The sequence below is a fragment of the Phasianus colchicus genome, chromosome 1, assembly GCF_987193195.1.
Source record: "Phasianus colchicus chromosome 1, bPhaCol1.hap1.1, whole genome shotgun sequence".
In the NCBI taxonomy this organism is placed as follows: Eukaryota; Metazoa; Chordata; class Aves; order Galliformes; family Phasianidae; genus Phasianus; species Phasianus colchicus.
Window position 1 is genome coordinate 65,267,892 of NC_143436.1, and position 17,808 is coordinate 65,285,699.

Sequence of the window (17,808 nt, forward strand, 5' to 3'; positions counted from 1 at the left end):
ACATTCTCTACAGATGTTCATGCTTTTCGGAACCAATTACATCTATTTTTGTCTTCTGTTCACCATTTGCACTGTTCCAAGACTACTAGAGAATGTGATTCTTCTCGCTCCCTCAATAAAGTGACATAACTCAAAAAGTTATGGTTGGTGTCTTGACAGTTTTTGTATGTTGTGGACTGTCTCACAGAACAAGGCTCCAGCAGGCAGTTGAAGCCCAAAGTTTGTACTTAGTATTACTGAGAGGGGAGAAGTAATCTTCAGTTAATACTTCTGTCATAAAACGAATACAATAATATCCAACTTTCATGAAATCAGAAAAAAAATGAAAAGCAGTTTGTTTTTATCTAAATCATTTTAATTGGGCAGTCTGGGAAGGAATCGTTGCCAACCCTGTTGGATCCATGAGGTGTAGAAACCAGGAGTGTGTACACGAAGAATTTTTGTGCATTACACTGCTAGCTATAGATGTATTAAATTCTCCAGTATTTGGACGGATGGGTCAGGTTATATCCTGGGAGAGCAAAGCAACAGAGTGGAATGTTTTTAGCCATGGTGGCTTTGATAGCTTTTACATCGAACTCCATATTGTACTTTAACAATAAGGTCAATTCTTTTCTAATAAAAAGCATTAGTAATACTCATTCAGATCTCAGAAATGGGCCACCATGTCTTTTCTGCACAATATATTTTTGTCTCTGTGATCCTCGATTCTGCTGTATTTATTTCCTGAAGTTATTCTAGGGTTTGAATTCTCAGTTTAAAATATTATTTTCCATCTTTTGGAAGTTGACTTTTAAATGGCCTACGAGCAAATTGCCTATTCCTGGCATTAATTGTATATCTGAAACAACTTCATTTAACTTTTTTAAAGATGCATGTGAAGATGACAAAGCAACATCTGGCCTTCATTTCTACTAAAGAACAGCGTACATATACTTGCAGTTGTAATCCTTGGAGCTGCTCGGCTCGTCCATATGGGAACACTGAAGAAGCTGCTACAAAATAAAATAGAATATACTCTGGTGTTGGAAAGCAAATGTCTGGCCCAAAGCGAAGGCTAAAAGCAGCTGTTTTCTGAATTTGACACGCACAACTTACTACCCAGCTGTTCCAGATGTGTCAATATTCAAATGTTACTTACAGAATGAAGCTCTTGGTAGTTTTTGGAGATGTTTCTCCACTGCGTCCTATGCCAAAGAAAATGTTTTTAAGGTCTGCCGAAATCCATTAGCTGGCTGTTGTTGTGAAACTTCAGGCAACTCGTAATTGTAGCTACGGGTAAGTAACATCACCACAGTGGCTGGTGATCGATTGATTCATGTCGCGGTCTTGCTATGGATGTGTTTAAAGGCACTATTTAGGCTGGGTTAGTCTGCTTGGTATAAAAGAAAAGGCCATGGGCAAGTGGTGCCGTTTCCAGTGGGCTGCTGTAGAGAATAACAGGACAAAAACAGATGTGATCTCATTAACTTCTTTATTACTGAATCCAAACCTAAAATAAGGAATTGATTTTTTTGTCAAATTCTATCCAGATTCCCTATTCAGTGGAACAGGAATACTTCAAAGAATTTCAGACTAAAAATGGAAACACTCTCTTCCTCTTTTGAAGGTGAAATCAGTGTGGTTTAAAAGAAAAAAAAAAAAATGCAGGCCCTGCAGATTCAACTTTATACATTGAAGAAGCAAAATTTACTCCTGACTTAGAGGTTAGTTGGTGAAAACTTCCAAAAAATACCATCTTTCATCTAGTGGTTTTCATGAATCATAGTCAAGTGACTGCAGAACCCTGTTTGTCAGTTTTAAATGTACTCCTTCAGCCTAATGTGTAAAATGTTTTCTTGTATGGAAAAAAAATGCTTTATCCATAGAGCAGCTGTCCCTACAGAAGCACAGGGACAACTAAATTCAGGTCACCAGTTTCCTTTGTGATATTGCCCAAAAGTTTCAGTGGTTTGTACATTGAAGGCTCAGAACGGATTGTGTGTGGCACTTCACATTTCTAAGGAACTTGCATATGAGTATCTCTTCTTTTCTAGGAAATAGATTCTATTTAGGAGAAAAAAATATATATGTTTTTTAAAGTGCCAGTCACACTGCTAACAATCAAATAGTTGGTAGGTGTAATTAGTAGGTACAAACAAGTAGAAATTTTAGAAAACTGCCATTGATTGACAAGAGAACATTTCAAAGTGATTGCAAAAGAAAAAGCTGTGAAATTCAGCAACACTCAACAATGTAGCCCCATCACAATAGGAATTTCTGCTCAGGCTTTACACTGACTGCACATGCAGCAGACCACTCTGTGTTGTGCAGCTTTCTTCTTGGTAAAATCCCAAGAACGAGCGAGGAAGCTGTTTCAGATGTTTTAGCTTTTAAGATAAATTATTTTTTTTTATATTTTCATGTTCACCCACCAGTTTTGGAAAGAGCCATTTGTGGCTATTTCTCTTTTTAAGCGCTGTAAAGATCTTATCTAGACAGGGAAAAAAAAAAAGGAAAAACAGCTGAACTTTCTGATGAATGTTTTCTAATGTTTCTGACTGATGATTTTTATGTTTCGTTTCTTGCCTGGGGGCTGTCTCAGAGACTTTGCACATGCAGGGGCTGGTACAGCACTAAACGTGAACTCGTGTGTGAGTGAGAACTGCCTGAATGGTCATTCTTGAGCTAGGAGATTGCTTGGAAACCTGCAAGTGTTTGATCTGAAGCTCCTTTAAAAAAACATTTGCCTGTTTTTTTATCAATACAGTTCTGAAACTCCTGGTGCTATCATGCCTGCAAATGTACTGTAATAAATGCAAAATGCCAGGATAACGAATGGGATGCTGATTGGTATTTGCAAGGTGGCAGTTACTGAAGAATCGGCCTCAACTGTTAAGCAAAGTGAAGAATTGGCTTATACTCCAATTGCTTATATACTCCTTGCTTATATAATCTGATTCTTTTGGTGTACAGGGGGAAAATTACTCTGAACACACAGCATTTTATTTAAACCTTTTCTTTCATGATCTTAAAGCTGTTCCACTCTGTGTAATCAGCAAAATACAACGTGGCTGAGCTTCATTTCATTAACTATCGAGAATTTAGGACAAGGAAGACCAGAGGTCGTGACATTTTGGTCATTTTTACCTCATTAAAATCTTACGGCCCCTGAGAAATGCAGTAAGGTCATGTTTGTAAAAGGTGGGAGTCCAAAGCCTCGCTTTGAGCCATGCCTATTTCAGAGGAGTGCTCTGCATGAATTATCATACATCTTTCCCAGTTGAGTGTGGTTCCAGGCTAAAGCACTTCAGTTATTTCACCTTTGAGCAGAACCCCCCATCTTCTTCATTTTCGGGCAACTAATTACAGCAGTCTGAGAAGATCTCTGTACAGCTGATAGCTCTAAACTATTGGGAGGATGACTGCATACACGTGCAAATCCAAGATAAATCCTGAGCGCTCCGCACTTGACAGATATTCCCAAACCCTCCAATGCTGTAACTGCATCTTTGTCTGAACGCAGCTACCAGGCTTGCAGATACTCCCCTCCAACAGCAGTAGGGGTGCATCTTGCTGGTTTTAAAAGTGCCCAGCAAGCTGGGTTCTTGTTTTGAAGAATGCTGCAAGAAATCAATATTACTGCAGCACAAGGCTGTCCCTCACACAGCCCTCCCTTTTTCCAGCAGCTTTCAGTAGGCACAGACTTGTGACACAAAAGCAGCACTGCTACCTGTTGGCCTTCACACAGAAGCAGCCAGTCCGTGCTTATTTCCATCACCAGAGAGGTACGTTGTGCTAACAAGAAAATGAGAAGACGAAAGGCACATCCACTGCAGTCCAAGTTCAAGTACACGCTGAAGGACCCCAAAGAACAGAGCCAGCTGCTGCTGCAGCCTTCCCACTCTGGCTTTCCTCCTTTTTTTTCCTCCTTTTTCCTCACTGCCTCTGCTTTTGTCCCAGTGGCGTGGCTGCCATTGTGTACAAGTTTTAGGGGATGAAAGCGAATGATTGCTGATGGGTGACATGATAGTGTTAAAATGCAAAAGCAGTTTGGTTCTAATAGTGAGTGACATAGTAGCCCTGAAAAAGCAAGCGGAGGTGGCACAATAGGCTTAGAGCGACCGCCACAAGCAGAAGTGACTGACAAAAGAAACTGCAACACACAAATACCAATATGTGTCTAAAGAGCCCCGGTGCTAAAATGCCCAGAACTGTCCGATGTCTTACGCTCTGGGAAAGTGTGCAGCTCGCAGGCCCAGATGCAGACCAGGCCACTGGGCTGCCATCTCAGCGACACGGGGTGTCCCGCACCTCGGCCTCTCTGGGAATCTGGGTGCTGAGCACGCGCAGGAAATCTGGGATTACAAACTTGTCTGAACTTTTCACAGCCAGACATTAACATGCGTATGCAGCAGCCCATATGTAAATGATGTTATCTGAGCTGTTTTATGCATGCGTTTCCAGGATAAGAAAGGAGATTTCTTTGTGTGAACTAATTACCTGCTAAGAAAAAAATTAGAGCCTTTTTAATGTTAATGCCAGGCTGTATTTTTATTAACCTCTATACTCAATGATCCCTGTTGTATGTTTATTGTGTATTTTCAAATATTAAGGGCTTGATACTTGAAACTACATGAAAGAAGTTCCCAGTGTGACTTTGCATAAGCAGGTTTCTTTGTGGGGTTGTAGCCACATCTCAGAGCCTTTTTTTTTTTTTTTTTTGCCCATAAAATGGGATTGCTTTACCAATCATAAAGACAAAGTGACTTTTAAATGTTTACTGCTGTTAAATCTTGCACCACAGCAGTTAAAGGCAAGTGGGCAATCATATTAAACTGGAACTGCAGGGATAGTGCAGAACAGAATCGTAGGATCACAGAATTATTTGAGTTGGAAGGGACCCTTAAAGGTCATCTAGTCCAACTCCCCTGCAGTGAACAGAAACATCCACAGCTCCATCAGAGCCCTGTCCACCCTGACCTTGAGCGTCTTCAGAGATGGGGCATCCACTCCATCTCTGGGCTACCTGTTCCAGTGCCTCACCACCCTTACTGTAAAAATACATTCATTGCCTAATCTGGAGTCTCTCACAATCAAAGAAAGAGAGTTCATATTCAAACAGTGCTGAGCCCAAAGGAGATCAGCCCTTTAGGCTTCAGGTGGACAGCTTGTATGATTAAAAGTGAAACATACCCCTGCTGCAAGAGTTATGTCAGGAGATCATCTGTGCAAAAGTCCAATCTCTTGTGGCTACCACATCTCAGCCAAAATTCAGCATGTTACTCATTAATACTATAATTAGATAAGGGATGAGGGGAGTAACTCTCAAATATTTCATATTTTGATACACATACAACTTTTAAACCAGTATTTATTTTAGCATACTTTTTTAAGCATGGTGGGTTGTTTATACTTTTTTTTTTTTTTTTTTTTTTTTTTTTTTTACCATATAGCATAAGTTGTTAATAATAGAATCATAGAATGGCCTGGGTTGAAAAGGACCTCAAAGATCATCTAGTTTCAACCCTCTGCTGTGGGCAGGGTTGCCAACAAAAGCAAGTTACAGCAGTCCAGCACAGGTGGTGGACTGAGGTCACCCAGAGCAATCGCAGAGAAGTCCCAAGATCTCACTGTATCAGCATGGAAAAGATCTCCAAGACATGTGCTAATGCAACGAAACTGAAAGACAAGTGCTTTGTGTTTGCTGATCCAGCGCTCATGCCATGTCAAAATAAATCAGTGGGGTGAGAGGGAGAACAGGTTTTGGTTGGTTGGTTGGTTGGTTGTTTTTTTTTTCTATCAAGTTCCACTTTAAGCTGGCTTCTTCGCTGCCTCTTTACTTGGAGCTCACGTCTGTGAAACTAGAAAGGGACCCCCACTGAGGAACGTTTGTGTAAGATCAGGAAGTGGGGCTCAAAGTAGCAGGGAGATGAGAAACTGTGACCTGAAGTGGGGCCAAACAGATTTTCCTTGGAAGAAATGAGACAAAGGAGGTCATCGCTCTGCAAAGCTGATACCTTGACACCTCTCAGTGCCTGAGTTACACTTGTTACGGAATGTGTGCCTCTTCATTGTGCCTCTCACACCAGCACAAGCTAAATCAAATAGTTTTCTCAACTTGTCATCCACAGTTTGATCTGAAAGACTTGTCTGTGCACTTGAATTGTTATAAGATGTGCCACCTTGAAAATCAGACCTTTTTCACCTTGTTCCAAACTGTGTTATAATAAAAATGTTTCCTATATTTTCCAGGCTTTAAATAACTGAATTCACTTCTCACCAAGACGGAACAAACACTCGGCACTGCCAAACTCATTCAGAAATTCAACCCTGAAGATAATGATTCTGATAAACTATTAAGCTAAATGTAACACAATGCAAAACCTCTGCCATTTGTCCTGATGCAGCAAGCAGAGTATTCTTAGCAGCTTGTGTAACAACAGCTTTCAGTGAAGGGATCAAAGACAAAGTACCAGACCTCGGAGCAATCGTGTGAAAGAGTTTCTGCTTTGCCCACCCAAACAATGGTTAAATTGCTGCATGATAAAATGATAAAATGGTTTGTGGACTCCTATATAATCAGCTGCTTTGGTGAGTCTGCAAGCAACTGAGCTGAGAATAGAGTTCAGGAGATGGAATCTCCGCTTTGCCTATTAGCACATCTGCAGGGCAGGTCATTGGGGCATTAAGCTAATTTAGGCTTTAGGTCTCCCAATTCTGCTATGCGTTCCAAGCTTCCTGAGAGAGGGACCCTCTGAACTATTTAAATTCTGAATTACAGAAGGGTCACAGTGCAACTTAGGATCTTCCCTACGAGGCGTATTGAGTCCCACCTGCTCGCAGCCATTTTCCATAGGCCAACTACATCAGGATTTGCTATGGGTCCCTCCTCAGTTCCCCAGCTCTTGGGCTGTTTGACATTTTGGTCCCACTGAGGTCAAGGGGAGTTTTGCAGTCAATCCCTGGCAGGCCAGAACTTCTGACAGGGTTTATAGGGTTCATCTGAGAACACACATCTCTGAAATTTAAATTTGCAATAGAGGTGATTGTTCTGAGACTGGATATAAAGCATCAGAGCTCAACTTCTGTTCCATTAGCGATAATCAGCATGACCATAACACGTTTCCATGTGCACAGACCCTAATGCTTCAGACAAACAGTTTGGGAACTCAATTATCCTATGTCCAGTCAAAAATGCCTTACTTTCTCCTTCCTTATTTACATCACGAAGATCTCAGCCCTGCAGCAGCCATTTTCTGTCACTTTGGTAAAATAAAATTTGCAATGTGAATGGGATAGCCTCACAAGTCTCCCAGAACTGATGCTTGGGGTGATCACCCAGCAGTCTGCCAAACTATGGCATGTAAGACAATGCATTTACATGGAACAGAATGACCAGAATTGAGCAGATAAGATCCCAGTGTTGTCAGTATGATCCTAAGCAGCTCAGAGTGCCACAGAAATCCTCTCCATCTCTTGCCCCAAAGCTGCCATGCAAGCATGTCAGCATAGCTATACATACAGAGATAACAAGAGCGACACTTGTTACATTGATGGCCTTGGACTGCAGAATGTGCTGCTGTTTGCATAGTTTTTTTGCAGGTTAATGCTGCCTTCTACAAGGCAATTTTGTTGACTGGGAGGGGCAAAAGACTATATGGGAATGCTAGGTGCTGCCCCATCTAACGAGATAGGTGAATTCAAGAGAAGGTCAATGAGGCACTGAAGGGGGAAGTGATGTGCAGGAGAGTTCCCTTTTTTTGCTAGATTGCAAGCATTTTCCAGTTTCAAAAGGCAAGACTGGGGAAGTCTGCAAAGTCATACTGGGGAGATTTGACAAGCAAGCATTCCCCTGGCTCTGTTGTCAGCACACTGACCAGCAATGCAGCTCGTCTGGCACAGAATCGCTGCAGAGAGCTGATGAAGATCTTTTCAGTCCCTGGGCTTCCCAGTGCTGTCATGACAACAGCTACTTTCTTGGGCCTTCTGAAACCCCTTTTCACATTCAGTGAATGCCATGCACAGAAAAGTAGGTTGTTCTCATCAATCTCCCTCTCTCTCTCAGATTTGTTTGATTGAGAATAGGGAGGGATGCTGTACTACTGTGGACTTGGCTTATTTTCCAAGAACACTGCATGCGTTGATCTTATAGCAAAGGTTTGAAGAGTTATGACTTGGAAACATAATTCTGATAGCTGAGTATATAAATACGATATCTGTAATAAAGACTTTCCCTTAGTGGCAAATGACAATAAAGTTATATTGTAATTACATCAGTTTCAATTACTTTGAGCATGACTTCTGCTGTTCAGTGAATGCTGTAGTAATAGAAAGGTGAGTTTCTGGAAGCAAATCTGAATTTTTCTTCAATTCAGATATTTCATTGTTCATGCTCAAGTCTTCTAAATAATAATTTCTATTTTTATACACTAAAGCTGTGTATCTCCAAGTGTTTGACAAACATTCCACAATTTGAATTTTAGCAGAGTGGGGAGGTGGGGGGAAGAAGGGGTGGTGACAAAGAGGAATAATTCAGCTGTTAAGGTGCTGGGGAGTCTGGAGTCCAACATACTGCTCCACAACTGCTTCACAACAGCATGTTTGCTTGAGGCTGATCAGATTGGGATAAATACCTCTCTAAAGGATAACCTCTCTCCCTTTACTCTCTAGCATGCAAATATTTGGGAATTATAAAAAAATACATAATCTCAGTTGCTGGTCACTTTTAATCTCACAGCATCTAGCAGGATACTAAATTTGTCATACATGCTATCATGGGAATTCTGAATTCAGTTACTGGTACCTCAGGCTGTCTAAACCTACCTGCAGGGACTCAATACTTGGTTCTGTCATGAGGTTCAGCTTCTGTAGCTGCAAGTGATGATTGCTGGGAACATGGTTTTCTCCCCCATGTGGACATGGGACAAAGCCAGGGTGTACGGCTACAGCTCTAAACACAGAAAAATATTTACTGTTTTTGCCTGTCTTTGTAACATGGAAATAATATCTCAGCTTTCCAGAATCACAGAAGAGTTGAGGTAGGAAGGCATTTCTGGAGATCATCTAGTCCAAAGCGCCTGCTCAAAACAGGCAGCTATGGCAGGTTCTTAGGACCACATCCAGATGTGTTATGACTGTTCTCAGGAATGGAGATTCCCAAATTCGTCTGGGCCATCTCTTCCGTGCTTAACAAAGCTCACAGTGAAAAAAGTTGTATTTTCTTCTGTTTGAATAGAATTTTCTGTATTTTACTTTCTGCACATTTCCTCTTGTCCATTACCACTAAGAAGAATCTGGCTCTAACTTTTGCCTTTCCCAGCAAGTATTTATGCGACCTGTCCCCCCTCCTCAGCCTTCACACCATGGGCTGAGCAGACCCAGCTCCCTCAGCCTCTCACCATCTGGCAGAGGCTCCAGTCCCTTCAGGGCCTCTGGCTGGTCCTGCTGGAACCCACAGCTGTGGATGGAAGAACACATGTTCACATGAGCTTCATCTTGGAAAGTCACAACTAAATTTCTACAGGGAGATTTTAATCTATTTTTTTTTAAATACTAATGTTAATAATAATAAAAAAAAATGTTAATTGTTCTATCAAAAGCGATAAGGCCATACACTGGAGAAAGGGATTTTCAAAGCAATCCTAGAAGAACATAGAAAAACTGTTGTATGTTTGTACTCCTTCCAAACTGTGATTTGTATTTAATTAGCATTCAATTAATTATTCATTTCTGCTTGGTTATAATGGTTACGCACCGGTTTTGCAACACGCAAGATCTTGATTATTTTTCTGGTTTTGAAAAGAATCTCCATGAGTGCAAAGAGAGACTCTGCTCTTGACTTCACATCTACATTCTTAGAAAAAAAAACCTGCTGTTATTTACTGACTGGTGTGCTTGGGCAGAATTCCACTCTACTGGAATTGCCCTCTCTGCCTTTATTGTAATGGTCTGCAGTAACTGACCTGCAGAAAGTAAATGGACACAGTGATGGCAGCCCTGTATTTGTGGTTGGGTGCACACCTTCATTTAAAGCTGGAATCCAGCTCTGTTTTGCATAAGAATGTAGAAAACATGCATTCCCCAAATTAACAGCATGTAAAGAGTCTTTAATCTGGAAGCAAATATGTTAATTATCTCTGGGTAAAACTAATCTAAATGGCACCCTTTGAGGATGTTGATTCTTCCGAAACACAAGAATTTTTGCTGCCTTTTTTTGAAAAAGAACAAACTGTGCCAGTAAAAAATGCGAACAAGGAGATATGAGGACAAGAAAAAGTCTCTGGTAATTCATATAAATACACTGTTTGAATCAAAATGTAAAAATAATAAACATAATACAACAAAATGATTCTCTGTGTTATTTACAGTATTGTGTACCTCATTTTTTGATGCTGCAATGATGTATTTTATCAGCTGTGTACATTTTCCAATGTGAATACCTTTCTGAATAATGTCAAAGAAAAACATATTTTAATATATACTTACACAAGTCCGTGAAACTCACTTGGTGAGTGGATGACTTGGAGACAGGGTAACAGGAGTGCGGTGTAACAGGAGGACAGAAGCACTGTGGTTACTTCTGCTTCTACAGCAAATTCTGAGCTGGTTCTCAGCTGTGTCTGTAATAACTGCTAGTTTACCTTACCTAAACAGTATCTACTTGAAATTCTGTGCTTCAGTTTCAGTTTTTGCAACAAGCAGTAACCTACATAAATGAACCATATTATGAGGCCTTCCAATTCCTCATGCTCAAAAGCACATCTTCATGCTTTTTTCTTTTATTTTTCTTTTGTATTTCCTTTTGGTATCGTGTGCCAGCAAATTTGACATCAATTAGAATGTTTTTTAAAGAAGAGGTCTGACAAAATATCTGGTTCCTTTCACTTGTGTTAGAGTTTCTATATGCAGCACGGGCTTCCTCCTACTGTTTGTGTGCATACACAGCTCAGCACATGGGTGCTCTGATCTTGCAAGTTGTTACAATAGCTCAAATGCAAATATGAACATTAGGATGTGCTTTTGGATAAGTTCCAGAACTACAGAATGGGGTTTTCCAATCCTGAACTGCTGGCACTTTAATACATACGTTTTTCCCCATCCCTGTAGTGCGCATGGTTACATTTAATAGAGCTGTCTGAAGCTTTTTGAATTTTCCTGACTCAACATCAACAGAATGGCATTATATTATATATTTTTTTTCTTCTAGTCACCACTAAAATCAGTTCCTTGTTGTAGCTCATGGCATGAGTTTCACAGCCAGCTGTGCTGCACAACAGAAGGGGCAGTGTGTCCCCATGAGGGCTGTAACAAGATCTGGGTAGGGGAGCAGGGGCAGACAAACCCAAGCAATATCTAGAATCCACATTGCCAAAGTATTTTTCAAGACCAGAGAAGCTCACAGGCAAGCGGGGACAGAAGAGGGACTTCAGCTAATACACGTTTCTGGCAGCCTTCCTTTGACTGAACCAACCTAAACAGTGCTTGAATTTTCCTATGGTCATGGGCCTGCTTTCAAGCAAACAACACAGAGAAAGATTAAAGCTTTAAAAAGAAAACACCGTGGAAGGGAGTTTAAATTAACTGGGTGCTGTAGGAGAGGGTGGGGTTGGGATTGCAGAACAAGGCGGTTTCAGTCTGGTCTGAAGGGAAGGGTGAGAAATGAGCGCTGGATACTTACTCGAAGCAATGGGCAATTGCAGCCTCTTCCTCAAGACCTTGAATTTGGATGAGGAAGGGTGGGGCAGAAAGAAGGGGAGGGTGCTGTCTCCAGAGACTGCTGAGCAGGCAGAATGTTGTGAGCAAGGTGAGTCATGAGGCGCAGGCAGCAGGAATTTCCTGCAGTGTTTAAGACGTGCATGTGGAGGCAGGAGCAAGAGAGTGCAGTGACCAAGTGTGTCGTTTCACAGAATTTCCCATGCCATCCTAACAAGTGCAGGATGGCATTTTTTCCTGTATCTTAGGCTACTGGTACATATTTTTCTCTCTTTATAGGCCCTTCTTACTGGTTTGTTTTGCTTGTGTACTATGCCTCATAGTATTATGACGCTGATCAACACTGGGAAGAAAAGCTCAAACAGACTGCACTGCATGTACCAAATCTTCTGATGATCTCATCCAGCTGTTCTTTAAAAAAGCAAAACAAAACACAAAATTGTTGTGACTCAAGAAAAAGAAGAAACTGCTTTGGAGTCTGCTCACTATCGATTCTGCTGTCAGTGTGAATTCCCTGCACCCCTGTGATTCGGAGGTAAGACAAAGAAAACTACACTCTTCGTTTCTTCCCCGTGCTCTGCTATGTCTGTGTCTGCAAAGGAATTCAAATCTCCTCCAGATTGCCTGGGCTGTTTGTTCTTGTACTACTGGAGAACAGCACTACTTCAGTTCTTTGGCTGTGAACAAGCTTTTGCTAACCTGCTGTTTGTTTTGTTTTGTTTTTTCCTTTCCTTTGTACCTTGTTGAGAAATTCTTCCAAGTACCACGGATTATTAAGTTTCGGCATAACTACATCAGCTCTAAAGTACTGTCCCTGTTGTAATGATCATCTCAAATTAGACTGAGCATACCAGAGCCCTTTGTGTGAAGGACAAAGTAACATCCTCCCTTGAAGTGTAACTGAATGTATAAGTTATTTTTTTCTAATGGATTTCCTAGCAGGGTGTCTCTTGTTTTGGGCTTTTATCAGACCATTCAAATGCAATTGATTTTGACACTACCAAGTTTAAGACTCACCTGTTCTCAGACAGATCTCATCTTTTGACTGGAACCAGGGTATGAAAAAGTCAAAAACCTGCGAGAAAGAAAAAGGAGAATTACCTTTTCTGAGCTGATTGAACTGTGACCTAGGAATGTCAGTAACAAGAGAGCTAAGTCATCACTGCTGCTTCTGCTTGATTCGAACTTTATCTTAACACTTTAGGGAGCTCACGGACCAAGCCTTCACGCAGGATTTTGTGGTTTCAAAGAACTGAAAGTAGGGCACTAAAGATCGTCAGAGTATTTCTTTGATGACTGCTGCACTGCTGCGGCACTGATCTCCTGCTTTAAACGCTAAGTGATTGCCATTAGGAGGGTTCGTACCCTCCTTCTATGCATCCTATCCTAAGGTTTCACTCCCTCTCTCCGAATACACAAACTACTCAACAAGCCGGCGTCCCTACTGCTGTACTTAGGAAAGTGAGAAGTGTTAGGTTTGCATCCCGTCACCTCCCGGCGCGCAGACACTGGGAACCCGGTGTGCGCACATGACCTCAAAGAACCCGAGAGTTCTGAGAAAAGCACACAGCTACGGGCTCGTGAAGACGGTGGGATGAATTCGGACAACATACACTAGGGTGCACGGAGATCTTTGAGATACGTTTCCTACTTCCCTTCTTTGCTCGTTCTCAAGTTGTGAAAGGTGCCTTTCACTTCACTCCATTTAGATCTTTGTTTTCTCGTGATTCGGTCCCTCCCCTCGCCACGGCTGATTTCAGTGAACTCCAGAGGGAAATCAGTTATAGAAGAGGCACAGCAATTCCTTCAGCTTCTGCTGCCTTCTGACTGAATCGAAAGGTTGTTGTTTTTTTTTTTTTAGACCTCGCTCTTCGTGTCTGATGAGATTAGTGACAGTAACACCCACGGGAGTGCCACACCTTTGTGGGCTGGGAGGGAAGTACAGAGCACGCTGTTACTTCGGGGGGAGGTGGGGTGGCAAGAAGCTCGGGGTTCGGTGATTGTTTCGATGGAGCCAGTAGAGCAGCGATGCTTGCACTGTGCAGGTGAAACAGCGTTACAGACATCGTCATTTGTTTTAAAACATTCTTGCCATTTCCAATGTCTAGCTGAGGCTTGTTTTGAGAAAATCTGGAAAACTTAGTCTCACAGGTTCGCTTACGCTCCTCTGCAGGTTAAAGATGTTATTTGTTTGCTCTCAAAGATGAACGCAATGTCACGTCCCTTTGCTCCAAGGCTGTGGTTCTCCCGCAGCTCTGTGGCATTCTGTGTTGGCGCTGCTCACCGAGGACTGTTGGTGTTGCTGCAGACAGATATGCGTGCAGATGGATGGGCGGGCAGCCAGCCCTGCTTGTGCTGATGTAGGGCTCAGGAGCACCCTCCCCAGATTTTAATCCTCTGTGGCTAACTTTTCCTGTTCCTCTGTGGCAATGCCAGATATGCCTGCTACGACTTGAGGAGGTGGTACTCTTCCTGTTGCACAGAGAACAAAGTCTTTCTGCCCTGAGCTGTGGTTCAGTTTTATCATGTGTTCTTAAGCTAAACCATCACCACTTCATGATTTTTTATTTTTTTAATATGTCAAGTTCAGCAAGAATTGGGTAAAACATGACTAATCTATATACCCCATTTAAAATCCATATGAAATAGTGTTTTCAGCTTCAGTTACTCTTCCCACCCCTCGAAAAATTAGCCAGATTACCCGATTCCATCTCTGTGTCCGGGTGCTAACAAAAATCCCCATCCCATACGGATTGCTGATCATTTCCATGTGACAATTTACTGAATGTTTTCTTGATGTCCATACAGTCAAGGGAAAAAAAAAAAAAAGAAGAAGTGTTGTCTGGCATGATCTGCCTTGAGTATACTTCATCCCTCCCCGCTTTTTTTTTTTTTTTTGGATATTAAAATGACTTTAATTGATGAAGTCTGTTCTCGTATGTGATTGGTGGTCATCCCACTCATCTTTCTCTCTTCCCCATCTTCACACGGCAACATTCCCAACTCAGCGAATTCACCAGCCCTCACTCCTCCAAACCCCGGCCTGATTTTGTGAGGAAAATATTAACCAACTGCCTCGGTTTTAGCACATTAACTCTCTTTTTTTATTTCCACTTTGGGCAGCGACGTGCATTTTGCATTCAGCCTCGGCCACGCCGCAGCCTGGAAGCTCCTTATGGCAAACGGAGGTGTGAGGCCGCACTTCAGACGCTCTCCTGATGGACGGCAGGACTTCACTTTTGCTTCTTTCTGCCAGTGCCACTGGAAACCTCTTTGTGTCCCAGCCCAGCTCTTGTAGCGATTCTCACAGGGCAGAGTCACACTCTCCTTGCTGAAGGGCCTTTTCCCCTTCCCTTGAGAAGGCACGCCTTTGCCTATCCAGCCAGCTCCGAAGCCTTCCTTCCCCACACTTCGCTCAGTTTTTCACTTCGCCCACGAGCCCGACGCCGTCCTGTGACTGCGAACAGTGCCTCAGAGGCGGGGCTGCGGATGACGGCCGCCTCGCACCCCCCTCCCCCCCCCGCTCGGTGCCCGCCGGTGACGCTTAGCACACGAGACGCGCGCGCTCCGCCTTCCCGCAGGTTTTTGTCCCCGGGCGCCTTCCGTAGCGCGTGCGGCGGTGGAGGCTCGGGCCCCTCCTCTTTGCGGCTCGCGCCGCCGCGCGATTGTGCGGTGAGAAGGGCGAGGGCGGGGGGAGCGCGGCCGCGCGCACACACAAACCGGGGCACGCGCGCACCGGCCGCGCGCACGCCGCCGCCGCGCGCGCCCGGCTCGGCTCGACTCGACTCGGCCCCGTTCGGCTCGGCTCGGCTCGCAGCGACTCGCAGGCGCCATGGCGGCCGCTCGCAGCGACATGGCGGAGCCGGAGGGGCTGCTTCCCGGCGAGGCGGCGGCCGCCGCGGCTGAGGAAGAGGAGGAGGCGGCGGCCGCGGCCGCGGCCGCCGGGGTCGGCTCCTCGTCGTCGCCTCCGTCCTCAGCGGCGGAGACGGAGTCGCTGCTGCTGCTGAACGGCGAGGCGGAGAGCATGTCGGAGCCCAGCCCGGAGAGCGCCAGCCAGGCCGGGGACGGGGAGGACGAAGACGAGGAGGAGGAGGAAGAGGAGGAGGAGGAGGGCGGCGAGGAGGAGGAGAGCAGCCTGGTGGGCAGCAGCAGCACGAGCAGCGGCTGCTGCAGCGACGAGACCCGCTCGCTCAGCCCCGGCGGCAGCAGCGAGGCCGACGCCAAGGAGGAGCCCAAGGGCCCGCGGGGCGGCCAGGAGGGCGGGCTGGGCCGCGGCGGCGGCGGCGGAGGCGGCGGCGGCGGCGGCGGGAGCAGCTCGAGCAGCGTGTCCAGCGGCGGCGACGAGGGCTACGGCACCGGCGGCGGCGGCGGCAGCAGCGGCAGCAGCAGCTGCAGCGCCACGTCGGGGGGGCGGCGGGGCAGCCTGGAGATGTCCTCGGACGGGGAGCCGCTGAGCCGCATGGACTCGGAGGACAGGTCAGTGCCCGGTGCGGGAGGCCCGCGGGCGCCATGTCCTGGAGCCTCGCCCCGCCCGAGGGCCGCGGGGCTGTCAGGCCGGCGGAGGGGCGGCCGCGGGCCGCTCGCTGCCCGCCTGGCGCGCTTCGTGCTCCGGGCGGGGGCGTTCGGTCGCGCCGCGCCCCGGGGCCGCTCCGGTTCCGCGGGGATGCCGGCCGGGTTCTTTCGCCTTGTACCGTGCCTGCGACTCGGGGCCGGGCGCCGTTCTCTGGGCGCGCCGTACCTGCGGCCCCGCGGGTGTACGTGCTGCGGGCGGCGAGCTGAGGGAACGGCCGAACACAAGGGAAGATCCCACCTTGCTGAAAGGAGCGGGGGAACGGCCCTCCGCCGGGGCTGAGCGGGTGCTGGATGAAGCCGGGCCCGGCCGTGTGAGACTTAGTCATTTTTGGATGAATGGTTTAATGCCAAACGCAGATGATTTCTGTAGGTTCTGTGCGTCTCGTTTCGCCGAGGCTCCAGCTTGAGGCTCGCGGGAAGGCACAGCCCAGTTCCCGGGTCTCGTTCAGCTCAGAGGCTGGGCACTTCTAGGAAAATAGGATGGAAAAAGGGCTGTAAGAGTGGAATAAGTCGGTTCCTTTACTAATAATCGCTTCGAAATAGTTTTAGAAACTTCTTTTATTCTTTTTCTTTTCAATTTGGCTTTAGGGAAGCCTTGGGCTTTGCCGTAGTTAGTACAAAAAATAGTAATCGTTACTTTTCTTAAGGTAACATCGTTATTAAGCGTGAAGAGTTATCTGTTTTGGTACAGGTACGTGCTTTGTTTATATGTTAGGGTAAATTTGAGTAGATGGGGAAACGCCCGTGTTGCAGGAGTGTGGCATCTCTAGGTCCAGCCTCAGTGTTAAATAAAACCCCCGTGAGGCAGTTTCTCAAATCATGCAGTGCTTCTGAAAACCTTAGAAAAAATTTTTAAAAAAATCTGTTACTTTGGTTTCCTCCTGACTTCAGAGACTTCAGGACTTGGAGTTTTTTCGTTTCTCCAGACTTGCTGTGAGATAGGAACGTGGAGGTGCTTTTCTTTTTCTCTTTTTCTTTTTTCTCCTCTCTGTTTTCATATGGATTTTTACTTGAAATCACACAAGTTCTCCCAGAAATCTACTCCCATACAACAGGTTTGTGTTTGAGGCTTAGGGTCATCACTTCTTGTTCTCTTCAAAATCAAACTCTGAATTGAATCTTGATCTCTTGTGAGAGTCTCAATTTGTAGGTTAAGGAAATAACAGGAATCAGTTGCAGGGTTTTTTTGGCAGTGCAGCCCCATTACGTCTTTCTCATACGCTTCAGAGTTGGTGTACTAGTTTCTTTCTGTGTCATTGTTTTTGGGCTCCTCTTGTTATAGTGGCACAATCAAATCTGTGTGTGTGCTCTTCGTTGCTCCTTTCCTGTACCTTTGGAGCAGACTTAGTTGCAGGAGTGGGGGCCCTTTGTGTTCAGTAGTTTTAAATTAGGACTGTTTTTGGTTTTAATCTTGCAAAGTTTCGTCTTCAGTGTCCACGCTGAACATACAGGGATGCTGAGAGGGAGTTTTGTATGGTAATTTCATAGCCTGCTGCTTGAGTTGGGTAGGAAAGGAGCCAGGCCACTCAGAGTGCCATTTCT

General features: G+C 44.9%; 1 protein-coding gene and 1 long non-coding RNA gene across 3 annotated transcripts in view; one reads left to right on the plus strand and one right to left on the minus strand.

The window, feature by feature from the left end:
• Positions 1–292: 292 nt before the first annotated feature.
• On the minus strand, positions 293–13,772 carry LOC149919668 (uncharacterized). Its single transcript, XR_016469081.1, has 5 exons — positions 13,308–13,772; positions 12,712–12,769; positions 9,381–9,439; positions 8,806–8,932; positions 293–1,427 (listed from the first exon to the last, which is right to left on the minus strand). It is a non-coding gene; the product is annotated as an uncharacterized LOC149919668 (long non-coding RNA).
• Positions 13,773–15,277: 1,505 nt separating this feature from the next.
• AEBP2 (AE binding protein 2) overlaps positions 15,278–17,808 on the plus strand; it is a 49,981-nt gene continuing 47,450 nt past the window's right edge. Inside the window, exon 1 of one of the 2 annotated variants that reach the window (XM_031597805.2) lies at positions 15,278–16,170. In XM_031597805.2, coding sequence (XP_031453665.2) covers positions 15,527–16,170 — 644 coding nt within the window. In that variant the 5' untranslated portion in view covers positions 15,278–15,526. The remainder of the gene's footprint in view (positions 16,171–17,808) is intronic. The other variant, XM_031597806.2, reaches the window with a different exon arrangement.